The 25,050-nt window shown below is 37.8% G+C and overlaps 1 protein-coding gene across 1 annotated transcript in view; it reads right to left on the bottom strand.

Annotated features, from left to right (window-relative positions):
• Nucleotides 1-2,669: 2,669 nt before the first annotated feature.
• LOC140244210 (uncharacterized) overlaps nucleotides 2,670-25,050 on the bottom strand; it is a 34,550-nt gene continuing 12,169 nt past the window's right edge. The window contains exon 9 of the mRNA XM_072323843.1: nucleotides 2,670-5,842. Within this exon, the coding sequence (XP_072179944.1) occupies nucleotides 5,720-5,842 (123 nt within the window). The 3' untranslated portion in view covers nucleotides 2,670-5,719. The remainder of the gene's footprint in view (nucleotides 5,843-25,050) is intronic.

Here is a 25,050-nt window from a genome sequence, read left to right as displayed (position 1 = left end):
GTCCATACGATTTAAGAGGTATTATATTCAACCTGATTAATATTGTTTTCGTGTTATGATCTGTGTTGTTGTTGTACAAGTGACTTAATCATTTTGATTTTTTTAGCACATTTTTTTTTTTGCATTATGTGGATGCGTATAGGAATATCAAAACTCAAATCTCTCTCATACTAATCTTGCGAATAAGCATGTATGTAAAAAAAAAAAATAAATAAATAAAATAAAAAAACAAAACAAAACAAAACAAAAAATATCCTACCCATAGAACACCTCCCTCAGTGGCGTTATTTGGACAATATTACATATTATTTCTTGTCCGTTTTTGTATAACTATCATCCATTTTTCTTTCTGATGGGGTTATTTCTTATTGAAAGGGATCCTTAATTGTATTGTCAGTTTACGTGTGCACATGTACAGCGATATTACTCATGATTAACATGAACTTTGCCGCAACGAAAACTCATTACGCAATAACATTCGGTAAACTTTACAGAAATGAACTTTATAAACAAGTATGGTGATCATCCACGTCCATAATTATCACCATCACGCAATCGAGCTATCGCGAAGTCATCATCATATTTTTCCTCCAAATCACGAGAGGATGGGGAAGGAGCATTATGCCACCAAAATTCCAACCGACTTTCTCAGATAATTATTCGGATTGTTTCGTTTCTTTGTTTGCATTTTAAACGTCATTGCTATACTCCCCTGAACCCCCTCCCCAACCATGCACACCCTCCTCAAACACTGCAAACACAAAGACACGCCTTCACACACATTCCGCCACTATCATTACTAACTGAATTACAGATGTGTCTTTCTTTCTTTTTTAAAATCTCCGAATAATAATAGCAGTGCATTATTTCTCCCTTCGTGGTCATTATTTTCACATCAAACTGGGAGTCTAGGGCAATTACCCCTGGCAATTACCCCGGACCCTTCCTCTGACCCTCACCCTAATCCTAATCCTGAACATAATCCTAACCCTAACCCAAACTCTAACTCCAAACCTAACCCTAACCCTGATCTTAACTCTAAACCTAACCTTAACGCTAATCTTTACTATAACTTTATCACTAATCAGTATTTAGCCGGGGATAGGCCTAATTGCCGGGGGGGGGGGGGGGGGGCCTTGATACGCAAACTGGAAATAGTAAAAATAAGAAATATAAAAAATGCGTAAATTAAATTTATACTACACGTATATCACTTATTATCTATGACCTTAGCCAGAGGTAAATAGTGCAAAATGACAACTATGTCATTTTTTTTTTCGCTTTCATGCCGGTATTGGAGCTATTGTTATCGTATACTAAATCAAACACGTGCATATAATACATGATTCAAACAAGTTTTGGTGCATCACAAATATGCATAGAAGTAAAAACTAACAGCTAAGTCACAGTTTGCGAACAGCCTATTGTATATAGGAAAACGCGATTGACACCATTACCCTTCGGAAAGGGTCGCGATTTAGCAAGTTCGTGATCACCAGTGATGGTCTCTAAATATTATGAAAAAGGGAGCGGCCCTCCCGCAATATTAATTGCCCTTTGAGCCCAGACACAATTCATATATCACTTGCCTTAAATATCTAGAAAGAAAGAAGAAGAAGAAGAAGAAGAAAAAAAAAAACCGTCTGCTGAACGACCGCGCAGTTACAATGCAGTGTTTTCAGTATCATTGTTGTTGTAGTTGTGTATACCTGCACTTTGAAATCTCATAGTTTTTTGAAACCAGTGGAAGGTTTAATGTATTGCCCAACTTTGTTCCTTGTAAAAACCGAAATGACGCTTGAAATGAACATTGGGATAATGGGCAAATCATTTCCCGCCCCCCTTTTTTTTTCTTACTAAAGACATCTATACTGTTGAAGGTATGCAGCCTATACGTGTGAATCTTTACCAAATTTTTCCTTGCCGTTTCCACGCACAAGCTTTTTTCTAGTAAATACGTATGCTTTTGTGTTGTTTTTTCTTACACATTCTGCTTCGAACCGACAAGAATTATTCTATAATTATCATATCCTTGAGTAGACTAACCATCGATTGGATCTACATAATCTGTCATGTAATTACGCAGATTCAGATTAGCTGTATCTGTCGACAATCATATGTAATAGTATTGTTATATAGCTATCATCATGATTATCATTATCAAGACGTAGTGTACCTATCAAGAGGTTACAGGCTAGTTTCTTCATCAGAATGGAATCACTGCAATAAACCTGTCATTATTTTCCAACGTTCTGTGTTTTGATTTCCCTGCCCTTCTATGTCTCTGCTACATTGCATTATAACTATGCATATTCAAAATGTGTATAAACATACTGCATGTTACGATATGTATGTGTGTGCGTGCGTGTGTGTGAGCATTTGTTTGTAAATCCGAACCTCTCCCCGCCACAGTACATTTTTAACCTTACATAAGATTATATATATATATATATATATATATATATATATATATATATATATATATATATACAATGTAATACCGATCTACAAATTAAGTACTCTTTCGCATATGCCGCACACATACATGTACACCCTCAACATTCATCACATAATGCATTGTTTGAACGCATGAACACTCCGAGAAAAAAAAAACCCGAACAACAGAACAAAACAAAAACAACCCACCATTCATGGGTCTATTAAAGCAGTCCAATTATCGACCATATTTGATATTTGACCAACATTATTTTGTTCGTTCTACATACATGTATTTTGTGTATTATAATGCAGTGTGTGCAACTGTTGTGATAAGTGTTATTTAAGAATTTTGCATAGACGTCTCTTTCAGTAATCCATGACTACAATATTTTTCAATCAAACTACCCTGTTACACATAACATGCACATAATTATACAAGAAGTATTTACGTCAAGAAATCGTCTGAAAACTATTACCTAGAAGGATACTGAACTACGTGTAGGCCCTACTTCAATTTTCATCTCCCAAGTTACGACGACCTTTTCCGCTAATTGTCATCAAACCCTTTGAGGCATTTTCTCTTTATTATCATTATACATGAACCAAAAGTGACAGGTCGTCTTCTATTACTCCTTAAAGTTATAATTCAAAAGGAAAACATGAACGCGCACGGACACACTTACAATGTCATACGCCATGTTCTTAAGCAAACACACATAATACAAGCAAAAAAACACACAACATGAAATGAACAAAATTATTATTTGGAAGGGAGTTACGCGAAACTGACGAATAACGTTCTTGAACCACACCGATGCTCCAGGAAGTGTGCGATAAACAAGGACACGCCCACCATACAGCTGGACAACAAGGACCCAACATTATGTGTTCCATTCATTGTTTCTCTTTATTACTACTTCTCCAAAATGGTCACCACGATCCGTAATGTACAATTTCTGCTCTATTGGACGACTTAAAACAGCACTTTATTACCTCATACGATTCGTCGGAACTGGTAGTTGCGTGTACGTTCCTAGTTACACGACATCAAGCAAGCGCATGATTACAAGTCGATTTGAATTGTACACTGAATAGACTGACCATTATGCACTAGGGCCCTGTTTTATCAAGCGAGAGATTCGATTGATTGTGAAATCGATGATAACTGACCGACTTACAATCGATCATAACTTTCAATCAACTATAATTTTTTTTTTTTTCGTTTTATGAAGAGACTTGTAACAGATTTGAACTTAGAATTGATCGCCGTGACTGATAATTGATTGAGGAGTAATCACTGATTTATGGACTTATGACAGATTCGTGACAGTTATCATTGATTTCCGGGCCTTATAATCAATCATAAACTTTGATAAAACGGGGCCCTGGTACATAACGAACATCCATGCAGTAACCTTCTGTACTTCAATACCTATCATCGCTGCAAAAAATTTATTTCCCGACAGCAAAATTGCAATTAAAGGAAAAGTCCACCTTCATAGACATGTGGATTGAGTGAAGGCAACAATATTAGTAGAACACATCAGTGAAAGTTTGAGGAAAATTAGACCGTCCGTTCAAAAGTTATGAATTTTTTAAGTATTTGCGCAGTCACTGCTGGATGAGAAGACTACCACAGTGTATGATGTCACATGCGTACAATGATATAAGGAAAATAAAAAGAGAATTTCAGAAAACTTTACTTTTTGAATACAGTGCACATTTCTTTAACTAGTTACCGACGTATGTTAAGGGTAATATTATTCCCCTTGCCTTCTGAAAGAGAGAAGTCGAGTGTTCTTTTGTTATGCGAAAAAAGTAAAAATATGTTGAATTTTCTTTAATCTTCCTTTATATCATTGTACCCATGTGACATCACAAGCCATACATCTTCTCATCCAGCCTTTAGTAAGCAGAAACTTTAAAAATTCATAAATTTTGAATGGCTTGTCCGATTTTCCTCAAACTCTCACTGATGTGTTCTACTAACATTGCTGCATTCACTAAACCCACATGTCTATGAAGGTGAAATTTTGTCCTTTAAGTGATGATGGTGGGTAATAGAAATGGTCTTTCAGTGGTTTTGTTATTTCACACCTTGCCATAACTTGCATAACAGTCTCAGATCGGAGCGAAAATGGGACGTGCTTTCAGATCTCATTTGCTGAAAAAAGGGGTGGATCGCAGTTTGCAGGTCTGTAAGCAACCCTTATCATCCCCTGCTAACAAACAAATTGATGACAGAGAAACATTCTGCAAAACGGGGCTCTAACTCTTCAAATACACCTCGCTAAACTTGGAAGAGTACCCCTACCTTACCCTTCCCACACACCGTTCGTTCCCAGTGCTTTTATCAACCCTCACTTTACTCTCTTTAATTCAGAAATTACCGCAGTAATCTACGAGAAACAAAACTTCATAAGGGAGTCTAGGAAGTAATTTGTTTCGAAAACAAACAACTAAAAAAAAAAACAAAAAACAACAATCATGAGTGTATTCTATGCACAGAGCAGTCCTTACGAGCACAAATTTTACTTCCAATCAGTAACTTGCGGTAACTAGGGGTAAAAAGTTAAGTCACAAGGTTTCAACAGGAAATAGCCACACACGGTCACAGAAATTAGTAATCACTAGTGAAAAACTGACGAAGAAAGAAGAAAAAAAGAAGAAAAAAAAAAACACAACAATACCAACAACAGTATACTGCCCCCACAAATCACTCTAAAGTGGACGGGCTGACACCATTGTGTCAGAGAGACAACGTGGTGTCTTTTGCAATAAGCACAATGACCAACGAAGTCCTTGACATCTATTCGGCGAGGTATGGGATTCCAAGCGCGACCGCCGCCGCCGGACCTTGGCGTTGTCGTTGAGTTCCAGGCACGGCCTTGGCGTTGACCTGAAGTGTCCCATCGAGTTGAGGTCAGCCTTCGCGTCTGAATGTCCAGAGAGTCACGGACCTTCATCCAGTCAAGGCGTACGAAGGTATTTGGGACACAAATCTTGCCTATATTATGTCCTCCACGACGAGCTGCAGGTTTATTTTAAGTTATTTGCCTCGCTGCGCGTTACAAGGACTTCCTAAAGACCCGCGGAATGTATTTTACTGTTCCTGTCCTCTGAGAAAATTTGTATATTTACGAACTTCATAATTCCTTTGTCATTTAACGATGGGTCGGGCGTGTCCAGCATATCAACAGTTGTAATTCTTCTTTATTAATCACATGAGAGCGGGTGCAATTGCAATTGCACGCTCGAGTCTTCAGCTATCATACATACGTCAGGTCTTGCCTGATAGCAGAATGTGTCTGTAGTGACTGGGATTCGCTCTGAGTCGCTCTTTTCTCATCGCTTGAAGTTTTTCTATCCACCGCGCCTCCTTCTCTTCCGACGAGGCAGAAATCTGTTTGAAAAACACAAAATGTACAAGAAAAAAAAAAAGAACTAGAGTAAGAAGGAATATTTTTATGGCAAACAAGAAATGCATTCAATACAAATTCTGGGAAGAGAAGAAAAATGTATATGTACAAGCACAAACACTCTGCGGGGGAAAAGAAAAGAAGAACATAGATCAGGGCAACGTGTGACGCATAACAATCAATATATCTGACGTGACAGTCAAAGAACCAGGGGTCAGGCTTAAATCTATCACGGATGCATACGGCAGAAACATTTAATGTCACAAGCAATTGATTATTTCAGATTTACATGATATTTTCTAACGCATTGTTTGTTTTGGGGTTTTTTGTGAATGAAAATCAAGTGAATGATTAGGAAAAAATGAATACACTATAATTATAAAGTGTGATGACGGCATAAAATCATACGCAAATACGTTTTTGACATTTTTTTTTTTCAAAGTTCAGAGTTCACAGTCCGTTGGGGCGAATGATTTTAGTTTTCGTCGGAAGAGATGATAATATCGCGCTTTAAAATTGCGCGTTCTGTGCAAAGATACTGTTTCATATATCTTGGAACTGGTTCACAAAAACAGACAATGAGGCGCTTCGCGAAAGTGACGTCCCCCAGGTAAAGTGATGTAGTAAACATCGCAGCAATGGGGCACCTCCATCTTTTTGAATAATTGGAATCGGATACCAGCCTACGTCTTCTCCCTGCAGTGGTGCTATACCCTTGTAAGGCTACACTCTAAGAAAAAAAGGTTCTCAAATGGTTCTCGTCGGCTCCAAAATGGTTCTCATCAGATGGTTCTCGCAAAATGGTTCCGATGAGCACCTATAAATGGTTCCCAATCGAAATGGTTCCGTTCGTCACCATTTGCTAGTATGCGATCCAGTCCCCGAGTGTTATTTGTGGTACTCCTGCAGGTCAAACAATATCTTTAGGTCCACTTTCATTTTTCCCCTTGCTGTATATTCGAATGCCAGATGTAAGAATCACCAAAACTGTGGTATTGGTACAAAAATATTGTATGTGTTTCTACTGCTGTGATCATAAAAAGTACATATTGTTTTTATCGTAGACTAATGACTTCTCTTGGCTGCGTGCCAACTGACAGCTGCCACCATCCAATTTTAGCGCTCGATCAGATATGCGTACGCGTAAACGTACACATACTAGTACTGCACTGTAGGACTATGTAACCGCGGCTATATGTATCCCTGGCCTGCCTGCACCTATGCAAACCTACCACCGCACAGCGGCAGAGTGCCAATGCAATACCCATGCATGCATGACAGCAGACGGCTAGTGTATGTAGACACTACACATAAACACATCACACCCATAACGAGCGGCACCCGGTAACGTTAGACGTTAATTTTGACAAAGTGGACTGGAAACATGTCACTGTCAATTCCATTTTCGCCATGGCAGTCATCACAATTTAGGAGAAGAGGTAAGATTTTTAGTTTTAATGTGGTTTTATCTCACTTTTAGATGACATTCGTTGGTACAAAATCAAGTTAGAATGTTACGTGTTACTGTTAGATTCATCACTCACTGCACTCAGTTTTCGTTTTCAGTCAGTGATTAACCTTAACGGTTAGCTAGATCCTAACATGTTAATGTTAGATCTAATTTGATCGAAGCTGCTATCTTGTGTAATGTTTACCAGGTACAGTAGATCCAGATCTAACAATAACATGTTAGGCCTGACACTTCTCCCAATTAGAAATTTGGCATACCGGTAGCAATGGCTCATGGGCTAGCCCGAACAGACGCCGTGCGGGGCCGGAGCATGGCTGTCACGTTTTTACAGCGACTGGGCAGGGCTAAGTTACTTAGCTAGGTATGCATTATTTGTAACGTTTAGACATTTCTATGCCTATTAAAAATAGAGTCTACTGACTCCGAAACATAGCCCAAACGCCGAACGCAAAGATAACTGTGTACAAAGAGCGCCCCGGGGTAAGGTCTATACCGTCTACATGCAATAAGGAAATTTGTTCTATATTCGCACTTATAATAACTGTCAGTGTTAACGTTAGAGCCAATAGAGGTCTGTCCACAGCCCAGTAGGCCTAACTGTTAGGTCAAAATCTCTTCAGTATGTTTTCAGGCTTGTTCTAAGTGACGAGTTACGTCATGTAATGCCGTGTTCTGTTTATCGAATTATAGCAATGAAATTGTTTTATTAACGCGGTGTAGGTCTATTGTATCTTTCAATTCATATATCAGGGAAGTGGACACACCAACATGCACAGCAACCAGGGAACAAGTAAGTCTGGCCGGGACAATGAAGCAGTACGTACGTGTTCGGGTCGCTGGTGCGGTTAGGGAAAAAGGTAGACTCTACATTGATCAGAGAGACAGCCCGTGACAGACCGTTGACAACATCGGCCAGAACCGTAGGCTTAACACTAGCCAAGAATGAGGTGGGCGGCCACAAGAATTCATCGATCAGAATATCAAAGAGCCCGGGATAGCCCATTTGCAGCATCAGCTAGAACCCTGGGCTAGTCAAGAATGAGCTGTGTGGCTAAGACGATACATCGATCAGAATGACAGCCTGTGATAGCCCGTTGACAGCATCAAACAGAACCGATGGGCTAGTCAAGAATGAGCTGGGTGACCAAAAGAATACATCGATCAGAATGACAATTTTAGCCCGATAGCCCGTTGACAGCATCGACCAGAAACCTACGCTAGCCAAGAGTGAGCTGAGTCAAAGAAAAAACACTGATGCTGCCAGAGAAAACCTTTGAGAAATATGTAGATGGGGTAGGTAAGTCCGTTTGCATTGACTTATAGTGTATTTTATAGCTGCTCTTTCAGAATCTGGTCAACCAAATATTCATGTCAGGCGACTTTTTGTTGGTTTGTGTGATGGAGGGTCACATGTTTTGTTATGATCCCAATACAATATTTGGAACTTACAATGTACCAGTGATAATGTTTCACTATAATTTGCATTTAACAGCTTTGAATCAACTGTAGGGGGGGGGGGGTAGACGTAATGAGATCAGACCAGATGCCAATCTTAGAAGTGGAGTCATTCATAGTTCTAAACTTTAAAAGCACAAACGGAAAATGCTCTTTATACTTCTCCAGTCATTGTGTGGTCGATTTCTGCACATTTTTAAAGTTTGCACGTAGACAGGTAAAACTTATTGCATTAATACCCACGCAGGAATTACATATTGTGTAGAGAATTGAAGATTATGTAATTTATTTCAAAGCACTGATGCACCTTTTGTCACCAGTTTATATTGCTATTGCAGAAATACAAAATGTACATGTATGTGGTGGTGGTGTTTAAAAGACTGTTGGCAAATTTGGTGAACAAAATGACAAATGCTAACAACATATTATTGTCATAGGCAGGTTATAGGACAGCAAATTCAAACCTCAGCTTTAGGCCTGCATTGTATATAGTTTACTCTAATGAATTTGTTGCTCTGCTTTAAAAAAAAAAGTGTAAATGAAGAGTTTGTTCGCAAAAACCGATAAGTCCATATTTGCCAAATGGAGATACTTGCGATTAAAGATCAAGAAATATAAAGAGAACAATAAGAAAATTTTTGCTTCTTTTGACCATAACTTAAAAAATGTACCTTTATATGTAGTAACCAATATAAAAGGTATTATTTTGTACTTTATGACAGAGACCGTACTTCAAAATCTTCAAAAATGGACTTATCGGTTTTTGCTATCAAACTCTTCAAATTTTTATCGATTCCCAATGTTATATATTTTAGATCATGGTTGAGGAGTTTTGTTCATTCATGCTTGTGAAACTGTGTGGGTGTGGTATCCTAGCTCTTTTCCCCTTTGGATTCTTATTATCCTTCTCATTATAAAACAATGTGTTCTTTTCTTTTCTTTTCTTTTTTTTTTTTTGGTGTGTTTTCGTAGGACATGCTGTAAATTGTCATAAGTCATGATTAACCTGAATTGATACTCTTCTTGTATTTGCAGTTGTATAGATGTTTCTATGGTGCTTTCAAATTGCAGAACAACAACAACAAAAAAGGTCACTCGTATACAAACAAAGATAAATCAATTCAAGTACTCGACGTTATGAATGTGAAGTGAAGTGAAGCGAAGAAGTGTAAAGCTTATCCTATCCCAAGTATCATACCAGCAATATAATATATGTTTTCTGTGACAATACCAAAGGTCCTGTTTAATGGAATTGTTTTCCTGCCCTTTGTAGTTGCTTTTAGGACAAATATGCGTTAAAAGAAAAAAAAAAACACCGAACAAACTAGCAAATATGTGGAAAAAGTTCCTCATACTACTTAAGCAGGTAATGAACTTGACTTCTGCCTATCTTAAGACTTACACAATTACTGTATCTCATCCATGCAGGAATTATTTCACAGAGAATTAGAAATTGTGTTATGTATTTCAAAAGCCTGATGCACCTCTTGCTATTTCATATCATCTGTACAGAGATGTGTGATGGTGTTTGTGGGAAAAAATTAGTGAACAAATGAAAATATTTTGTTCAGAATATTTGACAGATTATAACATGACAAATACAAACCTGAACTTTAGATTGTAAAAGTGAAGGTGAATAAATACATTTCTGCGAATTTGTGAAAGAGCAAATTTCTATGGTTTTCAGTTATTGAGTAATGTTTCATGAAAAAATATTGGTGAATGTCATGTACATGTATTCATGCTTGTGAAAGTGTGTGTGCATGGGTGTGTTATCCTTGCTCTTTTTTTTCTAGTGTCACTGATAATGTATGATATGCTGATGTATTGCTAATATACATGTTTTGAACGTATGTTTGACTGATCAGATGAAATTCAGATGAATTCATTTCATTTCAAATGAGTTTGTGATGCACATTTTCAATGCAGATAGGTAATGTACCTTTAAGAATGGTGCCAGTGAAGCACCTTACCAGCACTGCATGTGAAACACACCAAAAATACACAGACATCAATTCACATACTACATTCTAAGAAAAAAAAAAAAGGTTCTTTTGAGCACCATTAAATGGTTCTCAGCACTGTCACAATAGCGACACCTTTTTTGGAGCCTGTGAGAACCTTTTTTAAATGGTGCCTGTCAGCACCTTTTAACATTGGTGCCCATTAGAACCTTTTCCAATGAAATGGTTCCCATGAGCACCTTCTGAAAAGAGTCAAAAAGGTGCCCATCTTTAGTCAAAAAGGTGCCCATGGGCACCTTTTAAATGGTACTCACGAGCACCATTTCATCGGGAAAAAGGTTCTAATGGGCACCTTTTGCAAAAGGTGCCGACAAGCACCATTTAGAAAAGGTTCTCACGAGCACCTAAAAGGGTGTCGCTATTGTGACAGTGCTGAGAACCATTTAATGGTGCTCAAAAGAACCTTTTTTTCTAAGAGTGTACCGTGTGTGATACCTTGAGGGATCGCTTTTCACCTTCACCATATCAGTGTCAAAATACCCTCGCGGAAAAGTATTTGAGAGTATACTGACTGACCAAAGAAACGTTTCTATGGGTTTTGAGTACGCAACAACAACAACAACGAAAACAAATACACAAACATAACATATTCAAATGGATAATTCTTTCGTCGAGTTGTTTTTACTGAAAATGCATGACAAACTGTAAACACTGGTTATTCAGTGTTTATGTTAAAAAAAGACAATATTATGAATGCATGTATGCACGTATATATTTTTTTATTCTTTTCTTTATTTAATTATGGCTATTACTCAAACAGTGAACACTATAAGTCAGTGTCTATTTACGTCGATGAAGGACAATTTGTCAATTAGTTGCAAGTAAACAGAATATAGGAACTTTCGGCAAAAGTTGTATGAAAGAAAATACTTTCTCTTTCTTTTTATGCCTCTGCCACGAAGTGTCTCCGGAGGCCCTGTGCTTTAGAGTTGTCCGTCTGTCCGTCCGCCTTCCGTCTTTTTGTCTGAATCATCTTGCGGACACCAAAACTTTAAAACCGTTCAAGGTATCCTAATGAAACTTGGCATAAAGTATGTACGAGTTGTGTCCATCAACTTTTTGGTGCACATGCTCAAGGTCACAGGTCACAGGCCAAGGTCAAATTCTTAGAATTTCACTATCCCCCCCCCCCATATCTATGTAATGCCTGAAGGCATTTTCTTGAAAATTGCTGTATACATGTATCACCAGACAGACTCTCTAAGGAAAGTTTAGGGCCATTGGGTTACAGATCAAAGGTCAAAGGTCTCAAAGGTCAAGAGTCAAGTAAAAATGCTAAAATTGCCTTTTATTTCTCTATATCTCGGAAAAGGTTTAAGGTATCTTCATGAAAGTTTGCACATATGCATGTACTGTCTGACAATGATTCTCTTGGAAATTTCTGGGTCATGGGTCAAATGTCAAGGTCAGGTTAAAATGCTAAAATTTTACTATCTAATGCTGAAGTACATGTTTTCTCCATACTTTGGAGATTACCCAATGCATAAACTTAACCAAACTAGGTATTGTACTGTGCAATGATTTTGCAGGGAAATGTTTTGGCCATAGGGTCAAAGGTCAGGTGAAAATGTTCAAATACCCCAAAATACTTGCTCTCTTACAAACAATTTAGCCATCCACCCAAATGAAACCCAGCGAAAACACTAAACACAATTGTGACAAACATGTAATTTCAATATTTTGCCAATTATATGCAATTGCAGTCTCATATTGTCATGAACTATCGGGACCTACCGGGAGATGGCATACCAGTCTCCATATAGCGATATTACTAGCTTTTTTCGCTTTTCCTTATCTTTTATTAAACAAAAAAAAAAAAACCAAAACAAAACAAAAAAGCTTGGCAACAGTGAACACTACCAACTTTAGCGGCCAGTAATGCGCAGACCATATACTAGTAACCTGGCGTCGCAAGAATGTGCATGCGCAGACACGCACAGAGTGGGAAAAGAGACCGGGGTGCGGGGGGGGGGGGGCAGAGGAGGCCACTTTACAGTTACTGCACAATAATTAAAAGTGCCGCAAATTGACAGCACTTAGCTCTTCCGTACTTTGCATTATCTCAATGTTTATTCCCTTATTAAAATCATTATTTACCATTTGCAGATAAGACAAAAACCCAGCTTCAGTGCTTCAAAATAGTTCTAAAATGTGAGTAATTGATAGAAACAACCAATATAAAATATTTATCAGTATAACCAATGTTGAGTATTGTTAAATATACAGAATGTGAACACAATAAAAATGTTTCTAGAATGAATCGTCTACAGTTATAGTTTACTGAGAAAAATAGTGAGATATCTCCTTAAATCTTAGGCTCTATTTCGAAATGATTATATGGTAGGATGCTTTGCGATACAACTGATCTACACATATGCATCAAATGTGATATCTCGAACATTTTTTTTTTTTTTTTTGCTGATCCCAATAGTAAACAGTACCTTTAACCTTGATACAGTCGTATAACACACACTTTACTGTATCATTCCGTCAATAATTCAGAAAGGGAAGCTATTGGAAAATTGTCATGTGTCCGGGTCATTTTATGTCAGCCAAGCGCATTATATGACCATATCAAACTGCGGAGTTGTTTCCCAAACCACAGTTTTTGAATGACGTCACTCGAGTGATACCATGTACATACACTTGGAAAAATCGCACATCATTAGAAGCAATACGTACAGAAATTTGTCATACACATTACTCTCTTGCTGTAGAAACAGATGGAAAGGGGAACGTCCTTTCCTCATGTCATTTCGCTGGGTATTGGTGTGCCTTAGTCTGTTCAAATACCAAACATGGCGGGGTGAGGGTTAAGCAAAATAAAGAACAAAATCACCCTAATAGCTCGGTATCGTCGATTCTACCGACTCAAATTTTGGTGAAACTTTTTGTGCAAGGATGACATCTTCGAAGCACGGTATACATTCTGGCTTTAATAATAGTCGTCCATATCACCCTGGTATCATCCGCTACATAGATAATCTCTGTATTCACAAAGGATGCGTTTTACGTGAACACCACTCGTAATTTCACGTGTCGCCATGGATAGTTTTAAGACAGTGTTGTTTAGGTAAGACAGATTCGACACGCACACACCAACGCCGATCGAGTGAATGTTTTCAACGAATTCATTGCACACACACACACACACACACACACACACACACAACCACGCATACACACCTGCTTATCTTTGATCCCTTTCTGCTCATTGCAATTTTCCCAAATTAAACCAAATTTCACCCCAAAGTCACCTGAAACTTTGTACAGCATCAACAATTAGATGCTGAATATCATAATTATGATTAATGGGCATCAATAGTAGAGTGGGTTAATGGTTACTTCGCACCTGATTTGCATTGCATGTCTCAAAGTCGATCGGTTGATGACTCCCTAAAGGCCGTGTCACACCAGCCTTGCGTGCGACTTGCAAAGAACAATTTTGACTACCCGGAGGTCCCCGTAGATGATCCGCACATGATAGTACCTAGCATGTATCTCAAAAGTAGTCGCCCGGAGGTGCGCACGCATATCTTTTTACCCGCAACCGTGTTTAGGCCCTGTCACACCTTTCCGGGCAAGCTACTCGGGCTTGTTACCTGTAGGGATTTTCTAGCATACCGGACATTCCTGAGGGCGGAAAAGGATTTGTGCGAGTCAGCGCATGCATGTGTCTTACTTGCTGGACGCGTTATACTTGCGAGTATTGTGTGACCTTTGTACCAGTCGCGTCGGGGCTGACAACTCAGTGAAGGAATTCCTCTATGGAATGGCTGAAATCTCACAGAATTTCATTGATTATCTTGGCTGCATACGGGACTGCGAAGTACCTGCGTGGGAATTGCCTGGGAAGTACTGCCGCTAAGGGTCTCCTACTGGCGTTCTGCGTGGACCTCTACGGGCATTCCCGCGACTGGAGACCCTTTGTCAATTTGGGGGCGCTGAATCCAAAAAAATGTGGTTCCATTTTTTCCAACCAGATCTTCATCCGCCATTTTGAATTTCAAAATGGCTGCCATAGCAAACTGTATTTTAACCCATATCTCATAAAGTGAGCATTGTAGAAGCTTCGAATTTGGTGCAAAATGCATGGTTGTGATGCCAGACACTCTGATAAATCTTTTTTTTTTTTTCATTTTGTGGATTGTTTTGATACGATTTGTAGGCTGCCAACTTGAATTTCAAAATGGCCGCCCTAGCAAACTGTATTTTGACACATATCTCATAAAGTGAGCATTGTAGAAGCTTCAAATTTGGTGCAAATTATTTGCAGGCTGCCATCTTGAAATTCAAAATGGCCGCCATAGCGTTTTTACCCATATCTCAGGTCGCAATTATTGTAGAATCATCAAATTTTCAAGAATGCACATGTTTTTGGTGTACAACGTTCCAGTACAGCTGTTTCCTAATTGTGTTTTAATTTAGATAGGCCACCATGTTGAAATTCAAGATGGCCGCCATAGAAAAATGTATAATACTGTGGTAAGCGCCTCAGATGAATTTGCCAAAATTGTCCTAGTTAGACCGAATTCTTTTCCAGGTCACAGCCATCTCTCGGTTCAAAACTGCTGCCGTAAATTTAAAATGTAAGGACGAGGTTCCAATGACGTCATCAAGCCACGCCGAGGGGCAAAAACTGCGTATGGGGGGGGGGGGGGGGGGGCGAGGAGGGGCCCATACCAAGTTACTATGCCCTACGTGTAGGCAAGCGTGTAAGCGTTACATCTCACATCCCATATAGCCAGGCAAGTATAACCTAACACATGTATGTGGTTTACGTACTGCGCGCTAAAGCTATGAGCTTAAAATCAGACGTGATTTGTTTTTGCCTCTCGGGCAACACATTATTTTGCGTCGTGGAACCTCATTAATGATTACATTTAACCCCAGTCATTAAATATTTGTACAAAAGCAAGCATTGATACAATTGAAGGTGATCTTCAAAAACTTGATGCTGCCTCGAGAGAATGCAGACAAACAAGGAAAAGTCTCGCAATGGCAAGAAATACCATGTTCACCCTACAAGGCATCCCATTCACAAGCTTGTTTGTTGGCCACAAAGTGAAACAAGGTTTGCTGGATATACTTCTGGAACAACACGGAATGAATAAGGAATGATCGAGTAGGCTTTTTCTTGATTACCCTTGTGTGGGTCATCCTCAATTATCAAGACTTCCAAGATGCTTACTGCTGTACAGCCAATGATTCTACAACTACAAAGGAGCAATAATAGCTCACTTCTGTGGCGCGTTGCATGCATCAGAATTCCTCCACAATTTAGAAGACCATCACACGAGGATAATCTCAAAAATTGTCACTGCATTGAAGCTGATGAATGTGGTGTTGGGCAATCGGGTATCGGAAACATTCAAGGGGGATATTCTAGGAAAAGATGAAAAAGGGAAGTTTTCCTGTTCTGTACTAAGAATTTGTATCTGTAAGACTTAAATATAATATAGGGCAAATATATATGTATATATATTTGTTTATATTATATATTATCAAAAACAGAACTGAAACAAAGTTCATGCTGTATTCACCAACAGCTTATTTCGACACACAAATATTCGGTGCCGAAATTCGGCAATTAAGTTCTAAGATATATTCAAGTGATCTGCTCTTTCTCAAGTGTTAATACTGAGAGAACAATAACAATTCTCAGTATCAACACTTGCGAAAGAGTGAATCGCTCGAAAATCTGTGTGCCGAAATAAACTGTTGGTGAATAGAGCGTGAACTTGGTGTTTGGCAATCGGGTATCGGAAACATTCAAGGGGGATATTCTAGGAAAAGATGAAAAAGGGAAGTTTTCCTGTTCTGTACTAAGAATTTGTATCTCAAAGAATTAAATATATATATATATATATATATGTTTATATTATATATCATCAAAAACAGAACTGAAACAAAGTTCATGCCGTATTCACCAACAGCTTATTTCGACACACAAATATTCGAGTGCCGAAATTCGACAATTAAGTTCTAAGAAATATTCAAGTGATCTGCTCTTTCTCAAGTGTTAATACTGAGAGAACAATAACAATTCTCAGTATCAACACTTGCGAAAGAGCGAATCGCTCGAAAATCTGTGTGCCGAAATAAACTGTTGGTGAATAGAGCGTGAACTTGGTTTCACTTTTTGTTTTTGATGATATCATCACGCCAACACGTGGACAACTTACTCAATATGTGTGTGTGTGTGTATATATATATATATATATATATATATATATATATAAGATAAAAAACAAAACTGGAACGAAGTTCATGCTGTACAGCCAACGGTTTATTTCTTCACACAAATTTTCGAGCGACTCGCTCTTTCTCAAGTGTTGATACTTGAGAAAGATACCTGAAACTATATACTTATGTGTGTGTGTTTTACACTGTACACCACCATAAACATCGATGTGCCTAAAAGTTGCTCGTAACCAGAGATATTAGCTGAAAAACAGCCATTTTGAATGTTAACCCTAACCAGGCCGGGCTTTTTTGGGTGTTCTGTGGCCGGGGGTTGATTCAATCCCCCCCCCCCCCGAGATCTCGGCCATCGATCGCGCAATCGCCATGAAATTTGCCACGTGCATTGCCTGTGGCGTATTCTACCACACTATACAAAAAGAAATGGAAATTTTCGTCATAATAATTAATTATGCTAATATATGCATAAAATCATACATTTTGCTCTAAATCAGAAATTAAAGCTCCTAGAATTTTCATTTTTGGTGAAAACATTCTTTGTAGCATTCCTCACAATGTACTTGAAAAAAAAATTTAGTATCAAAATAAATTTCTTATGTATTTTATTGTTTTATGAATTTCTTATGTATTCCTTTGTTTTTTTCGACCTTTTGTTTTATCATTTTTTTTCCGCAAAATTTATGACAGAACTTATTTCAAGCATAATTATGCTAAAATTAATTAGTTTCAGCCTATACAAGTGAAAATAATCATATCTTTATGAATAAGAAGAGAAAACTCCATTTGCATAGACTTTATACACAAAATCACGTTTTTGAGCCATTTTTGGCCTGACAGGCATGTATAAAACGTCATGCAGCGTCGTAACGGTAAGCGCGATTTTCGCGAAAATGGTGTCAAAAGATGCGCGAGACTTGAAAGTAAAAAGTCAGCGAACGGCACGGTCACAAAATTTTGCGCGGCGGAGTAGTCGCGAAAAATGTCGAGGGGGGGGGGGGTTGATTCAAACAACCCCCCCCCCCCCCCCGGCCTTGAAAGTGATCTGGGCAATTCCATGGTAACTCGCGTTACAAATAATGGGTACATTTATGGGATAATGTGCCAATATCTTTGTAATTGGAAGGATCCACAAGTTACTTTTTTCATCATTGGTTAGGTAGACATACACCAACTAAATGAATCCAAAAAGAAAAATAAAGGACAAACACGTTGGGATTCCTGAATCATTTAATTTTGGTAACTCGCGTTACACAAAAAGGACATGGTCAATTCTATAAAGGCCTCTTTTTGGAAAGTCTCCTCATACTAGACAATCCTGATAAAAGTTTTCCTACCTTGAATTGATAGTGGGTTAGGACTCATGAATTAACACTATCAAAGTTGAGTAACAATGACCTGGTAAAATGTAGGGAGCCTTTATATCGGTAACTCGCGTTACGGTAACTCGCGTTACATTATGTCCACTAACACAGGGTGACACAAATTGATGACATACAACTGTTCTGATGGCACTGAACTTGTGTTGAATATTTTGAGAGATGCTTAGTACATAGTAAAATGAATAAATGTTAAAGAAATATTTTACTAATCAACCCAACTGATAGAGAAGAATGTGTTTAAGACTAAAGAGAGCTTCACTCCTCATAGAGACCCTGAATATGTTTCAATATATACCCAGATGATTTAGGTGTATAAGTACATAATTTTCAGAGTGTAAAAATGAAAGATGTTGAAATTTTTTAAAAACAAAACATAAAAGTATCAAACCCTATCAACAAGTTTACAAAAAAGCCTACAATCTTTCAAAAATTAAAATCCTGTCTTTTTGAAAACTCTAATTTCTTTGCAACTGATTGACAAATAGACCAGTTCGTAATTCCACCTTGCGCATGAGCAGAAAAAGTTTATTTGTACCAACAGGCATTTTGGTTTGTAAATTCACTGATATAAGCATCTGTGATGCGATGATTATTCATGTGATCCTCATCTAAATGATGCTTGCCAGCACATCCACCTGACAGCAAGAATGGTATTTTGCAATATAAAAGGAAATAAGCTGTTACTGCATTCAATACAAAACAATGAAATGGATGCTTGCTAAATTAAATTGTAAACTGATGGGAGTATTCTGATCCCCTGATCCAAATGCAAGTTCATTCTTTTTTTGAACATGAATTCCATAAATTGTTATGTCGGGCAAGTTTTATGCATTATGCCGCTTTGAAAAGGAGTGAAGTGCCGAACCAACTGAGAGAAAAGAAAGGTCATTTGTACCAATGTGTACATGAGCTATAGTGTAATTACGAACTGGCTTATTACCCTACATCAACTTAAATTTATTAAGCACTCAATTGATCAGTGTTTTAGTAGTAGCCATGATAAAAAAGTCATGGGCGTGCATACTCGAGCAGTATTCGAACTAAGACCTCCTGATCTCCAGACGGGCATCATCTCGGAACTAGACCACCGAACTTCCGCCCGACAGGAAGTGTTGGTTCTAATCTTTATATCATGCAGCGGGTACTGCGTAATTATTCAAATTCATGAAATTCTTTCGTTGAGATGTTATTATTGCAACTAATTGACAAATTGCCCTACATCAACATAATAAAAACTGAATTGATCAGTGTTTTATTAGTAGCCATGATAAAAAATCATGGGCACACATACTTGAGCAGGCCGGATTCGAACCCACAACCTCCTGATCTCCGGACAGGCGTCATTTTCACTAGACCACCGAATAACGATTAGAACCAACACTTGCTGCTTTATAGCATTCTGTAATAAAAATTCTGTAATACTAATGCAGGAATTTCAGAAGATAAATTTTAGGTTAACCTCGTTCACTGCTGGATGTACATGTACACATGCAGTGAAAGCCTGGCTAGACTCCTCAATGTGGCATGTGATCAGTGGCCTTGATGCTAGTATTATACAATCACAGTTTATTAGGCTACTCTCCTTTGTTTCAGTCCAGCATAGTGTGTATAACACTGCATTTGATTGTTTTCACCATAATATAGCTCAATTAAGTGTTAAAATTTGCTTACGTTGGTAGAAAGTTGTGTTTACAGTCGGTAACTCGCGTTACATGGTAACTCGCGTTACACTTTTCACTGACATTTTTTAATGTGATGACAGTGTTTATTCAAGTCAACATCCTGTGTACAGTATCAGGGTGTGATGAATTTAGAAAATTATGATTCCCAACAAATTACCTCCATTGCTTCCTTCAGAATGAAAAATATTTCTTGTTTCGGTAACTCGCGTTACATGGCTCAAGGGCTGAACTTTAAGGTGGTGATAAAAAAATTTTGAAGGTGGTATAGAAATTTTCTCATGGGAGACTGAAGTAGAACCAATTTGCTTCTTTAAAATGAATTAACTGAAGTGCTAGCAGAATTTTTCTTTAAAAAAAATGTATATCAAGTTAAGCATGCATTTTAGCAATTTGGATGACTGAAAAATTGTCTTGAACATTTGTAGCTGTTTCTCGGGAAATATTGGACCGATTGATATAATTCTTTGAGTTTCTTCAACTTCAATATATGGGTAATACATAATGAGTAATTCTTTTGCAATATAATAAACTTGAAATTTTAGTGCCATGTCCACATTCCCATGGAATTGCCCATCTGCAGTTTCAGGAAGGGGAAAAGTGCATCTGAATGTTCAACATCATGAGCCCGGTTTATGCCCGAAATGTGAACTTTCTGTATTGCTTACAACATGAGAAATGGGTCAAAATATACATTCTGGTATGGCGGCCATTTTGAATTTCAAGATGGCTACCTATAATATAAAAATGAACCATCGTTTCAGAAAAAGATGTTTCAGAATGTCTGATAGCATACGCATGCTCTTTGCCCCTAATTAGAACCTTTCACAATGCATACGATATGAGATACAGGCCCAATTACATTTATTATGGTGGCCATTTTGAATTACAAGATGGCCGCCAATTAAAATGATCCATCATTTAAAAAAAAATGTATATTTAGCATGTCTGACGTCATAAACATGCTTTTTGCCCCAAATATATACTTTTCATAATGCTTACAACCCGAGATATGGGTAAAATATATATTTAGCTACGGCGACCATTTTGAAGTTCAAGATGGCTGCCTAAAAATTGTATCAAAACAATACACAATATCAGAAAATGGTGTATCAGAATGTCTGACATCATAAACATGCTTTTTGCATCAAATTTGAACCTTCTATGATGCTCACATTGTGAGCTTTGGGTCAAAATACAGTTTGCTATGGCGGCCATTTTGAAATTCAAAATGGAGGCTTAAGACGTGGTCGGAAAAAATGGAACCAAAGATTTTTGGATTCAGCACCCCCAAATTGACCAAGTTAGCTTAAAAAAAAAATCAATTTTGGCACGAAAATCTCACGGGACCCAATATTTTGACATAGCAGACTGTACTAATTCTCAAATCCCCCTTTTTCTCTCTCTTTTTTTTTTTTTTTTTTTAAAGGGGGGGGGGGTACGAATCTCCTTTTTGTGTCTATGACAACTCACATATTTGGTATTCATAATGAAATGATACTGAATATTTTGAATATCAAAACATGCTGTTTCAGTTTCTTGTTTTCATGTTTCTTCTCTTTTAACTTGAATGTGTATAATGTATTACTTTGGTGTCTCCCTAAAATCTGAAAAACACATTGGAAATCAACCCATTGAAAATGGAGTAGCTTCAAGCCCAACTGCATTGAACAGAAAAAACTTGTATAGACAATGTTCTTCTTTGTGTGTTTGCTTCTGTTCCCATAAATATCCGTGGTGTGTTGCATAAAAGATGGGCATGCAAGGTTGAAACTACAATCTGTTTGCCCGTTTAACATGCAAAGTAGAGACAAAACTGGAATTTCTCGATTTTTAAGGATTTCTTCAAATGCTACCAAGTTAAACAAGCTCATCTCCATCGATAACGATTCATATGGGTCATTTAATAGGATGTAAAGACATCGAACAAGGGAGGTGTTTCATTTCTTCTTTTTTTTCCGAAATGAAAAACATTATATGTGTTTAATGATCCCGTTCCCTCTACTAAGAGCCAAACACTCTGTCCCTCGGATAAGACATAAAATGGAGGGGGGGGGGGGAGGGGGGGGGGAGGGGGGAGGGGGAAATCCCGCATCAAAGGCCATGTCGGCGCCACGCTGGATCCAGGCACAGGACACTAACAACTTCTACCGTATACATCCTTGGACGGAAGGGCATTGGAGCGATCGACAGAGCAAAACAGATTATTTTGAGGGTACCAGCAAGAATTAAAATCAATAATACGTTTGTTTGACAGTTGCTCACCACATAGAGACGTTTCGCTGAAATGCACTGACCATATTATCACAAATGAAAATGTGAAAACAGATCAAGGAAATAGAGAGATACACAGACGCATCAATTAATAAAAAGAATAGTACAGATCATAAACCTTCAACATAGTTTTTGTCATCATTCAATTTCAATTCATCACGCAAGTGACTATACTTGAATAATTATGCAGTGTTGATAATTATAACCAGTTATACACTCACCAGACTTACATATAATACAAAGTATACTTCATTATTTCCATCAGAGAGCCAGGCTCACTTCTTCATGTCTTTACCCCATACTGATAAGTTTCTTTTTAGATTCATCAGTTCCAATCAAGATTATCAATGTGACATTTGTAACAGAATGAACACATGGGTATTTGTGTGCTGATTACACAGCCTGGTCGGGGGGGGGGGGGAGCTAGACTACTCTTGTCATTGTAGCAGTTCATTCAGTAGTTGTTCATCAGTTGTTGTTGCTGTTGTTGGTACTAGCTGATGGTAGTATTATTGATGGCAATAGTGGTTGTTTGTTGATACACTGTTTACAACATTGTGAGGATACAATTACAGGTTATGTCTAACATCAAATGAAGTCTTGGTTCTGGATTGTTATTCAATCTAAGAATTCACCATGAACTAATCTGAACTCATTGTTGTTTTTCTCTAAACATGTGATCATTGAACTCATAGTCATGACATAACTATCTTTCCACAGAGATGATAGTTTGAAGCAAAGTGTCTCAAGAACAGACCTGGTATAGTCACATGGCCGAGAGTATTAAAGAGGAAATCCACCCCATGAATAAGTAAACTCTAAAAGGAAGAGAAAAAGAATCCCTACAGAACGTACCAAAACGACAAAAGTTGGGTAAGAAATACGGCAGATATGATAATTTGAAATCTCACATTTTTTCGGAAAACATTTCTTGACCAGTCCTTATGAATATTCCAATGAGCAGGATGATGATGTCATGCCCTCACGATTTTTCATGTATGTTATAATGATACACATGTATATGAAAATTCAAAAAAAATTGTTATTTTTAGCGAATACAGGCAAAAGCATATTCCCATTCCAAAATATATGAGAAGTAACATTTGGAAAGAAAGAGAGGAAGGAAAAGGGTACGGGGTGGAAAATATTTTGGAGATTCCCTGACACAGTCACATTTCAGATTTCTTTTTGAGTTTTCTCCGTGCACTGCAGTCATCAATACTTCACCCCTGCACGTGTATCTTCACACCGTTAAACCCGCAACCCGTATTAACCACGATAAACACATCAATAAACTGTAACCCATCACCTCAATCTTAGCATCGCCGGGTATTTGTGCAGGCAATTTCTCCTCCTCGGAATGCAATGCTGGGTTTTTCTTCCCCCCAATCATTTTTTTCTTTTTTATTTCATGTAGAAACACCTTGTGCATATAGCTGAATCATTGCCCTAAAGTTAATAGAGTGAGAATAGCAGAGCAATCTAACTCGGTCTGCATGATCAAAAATGGCATGCCTCCACTTATCAATATATGGTCTTTCATTTACATTTCGATGAACTTCATTGATTTTGACAACAAACCACAGACTGATCTTCAACCCTCCTTGCAGCAATGAAATGTTTTCCAATCTAATCTCATCCATTCCACAAATATATTGTTGTTACTGGACTTACTACTCACAGATCTTCTGGCCACAAAATTAGACTGGAGCCAAACTGAGCTACAATTGAGCTAAGAAAAAAGTGAACAAATCTACTGTTTGGTAATATAAAAACAACATCTTGGACAAACCATGGAATTCCACAAAATTAATATCTGCTTTTACACACACACACACACACACAATTTCTTTTACACTAAAGGAACTTTACGAGCTAGTCCACATTCCCCTAACTTTCCCATTCTAGAAGCAAAAATTTTTGGTAACATTTTTCATTTTTCCTACTTGAGTACAAATGCCTTTTTTTTTCTTTCTACATTAGCAAGATGAAATTTCTACATTCATAATTGATTCAAAAATTCTGCACATCTAAAAATTTCCAAATTAGGCTGGGGCACTCAGAATCATAACTGTTACTTGTTTGATTGTCAGAAAACCTGAGTGATATCCGTAGCATCATCCCCATAGTCTGTGCAGCATTATGAAACCAGTTTACAAAGATGACTTATTAGATAGAATGCAAACTTGGGATAATGTTTGACTGTAGCAAAAAATCACCAAAGGAAAGACGGCTTTCCATCCTTTCCAACGAACTAGGCCACTATGGCAAATGGTCATGATGAAGTGCCTTGCACAAAAAGCTCTAAAATGTTACTATCAATGGACTTGGACCACAGATTTTCAGAATGAGGTTTCCAAGGTTTATCCACAGAACAACAGTTCATCTAATAGATTAAAAAAGAAAATAAATAAATAAATCTTTGAGCTTCTCGGCAAAAACTATTTCACCAGTCCATTTCAGCTGTGAATATTCTGTGTATTTTCATTACATTAAGTGCTTAATTAATGTGATAAATCAAGACTGAATGGACAGAAACAGAGTGAGAAACAGCCAGACTGACAAACAGACAGAGTGAGAGAAATAGATGAATATAATATTTTATGCAACACCTATTTAGAATGTAGCTATCCGATTGGTCGATTGCCCATCACATGACATTTAGTGAAAAGTTCCATCGCACACTCTGGCTGTCAGCCGTGCAAT

The sequence above is a fragment of the Diadema setosum genome, chromosome 21 (assembly GCF_964275005.1).
Source record: "Diadema setosum chromosome 21, eeDiaSeto1, whole genome shotgun sequence".
Taxonomy (NCBI): domain Eukaryota; kingdom Metazoa; phylum Echinodermata; class Echinoidea; order Diadematoida; family Diadematidae; genus Diadema; species Diadema setosum.
The sequence above is the reverse complement of the archived record's forward strand: the minus strand, read 5'-3'. Positions and strand labels throughout refer to the sequence as shown.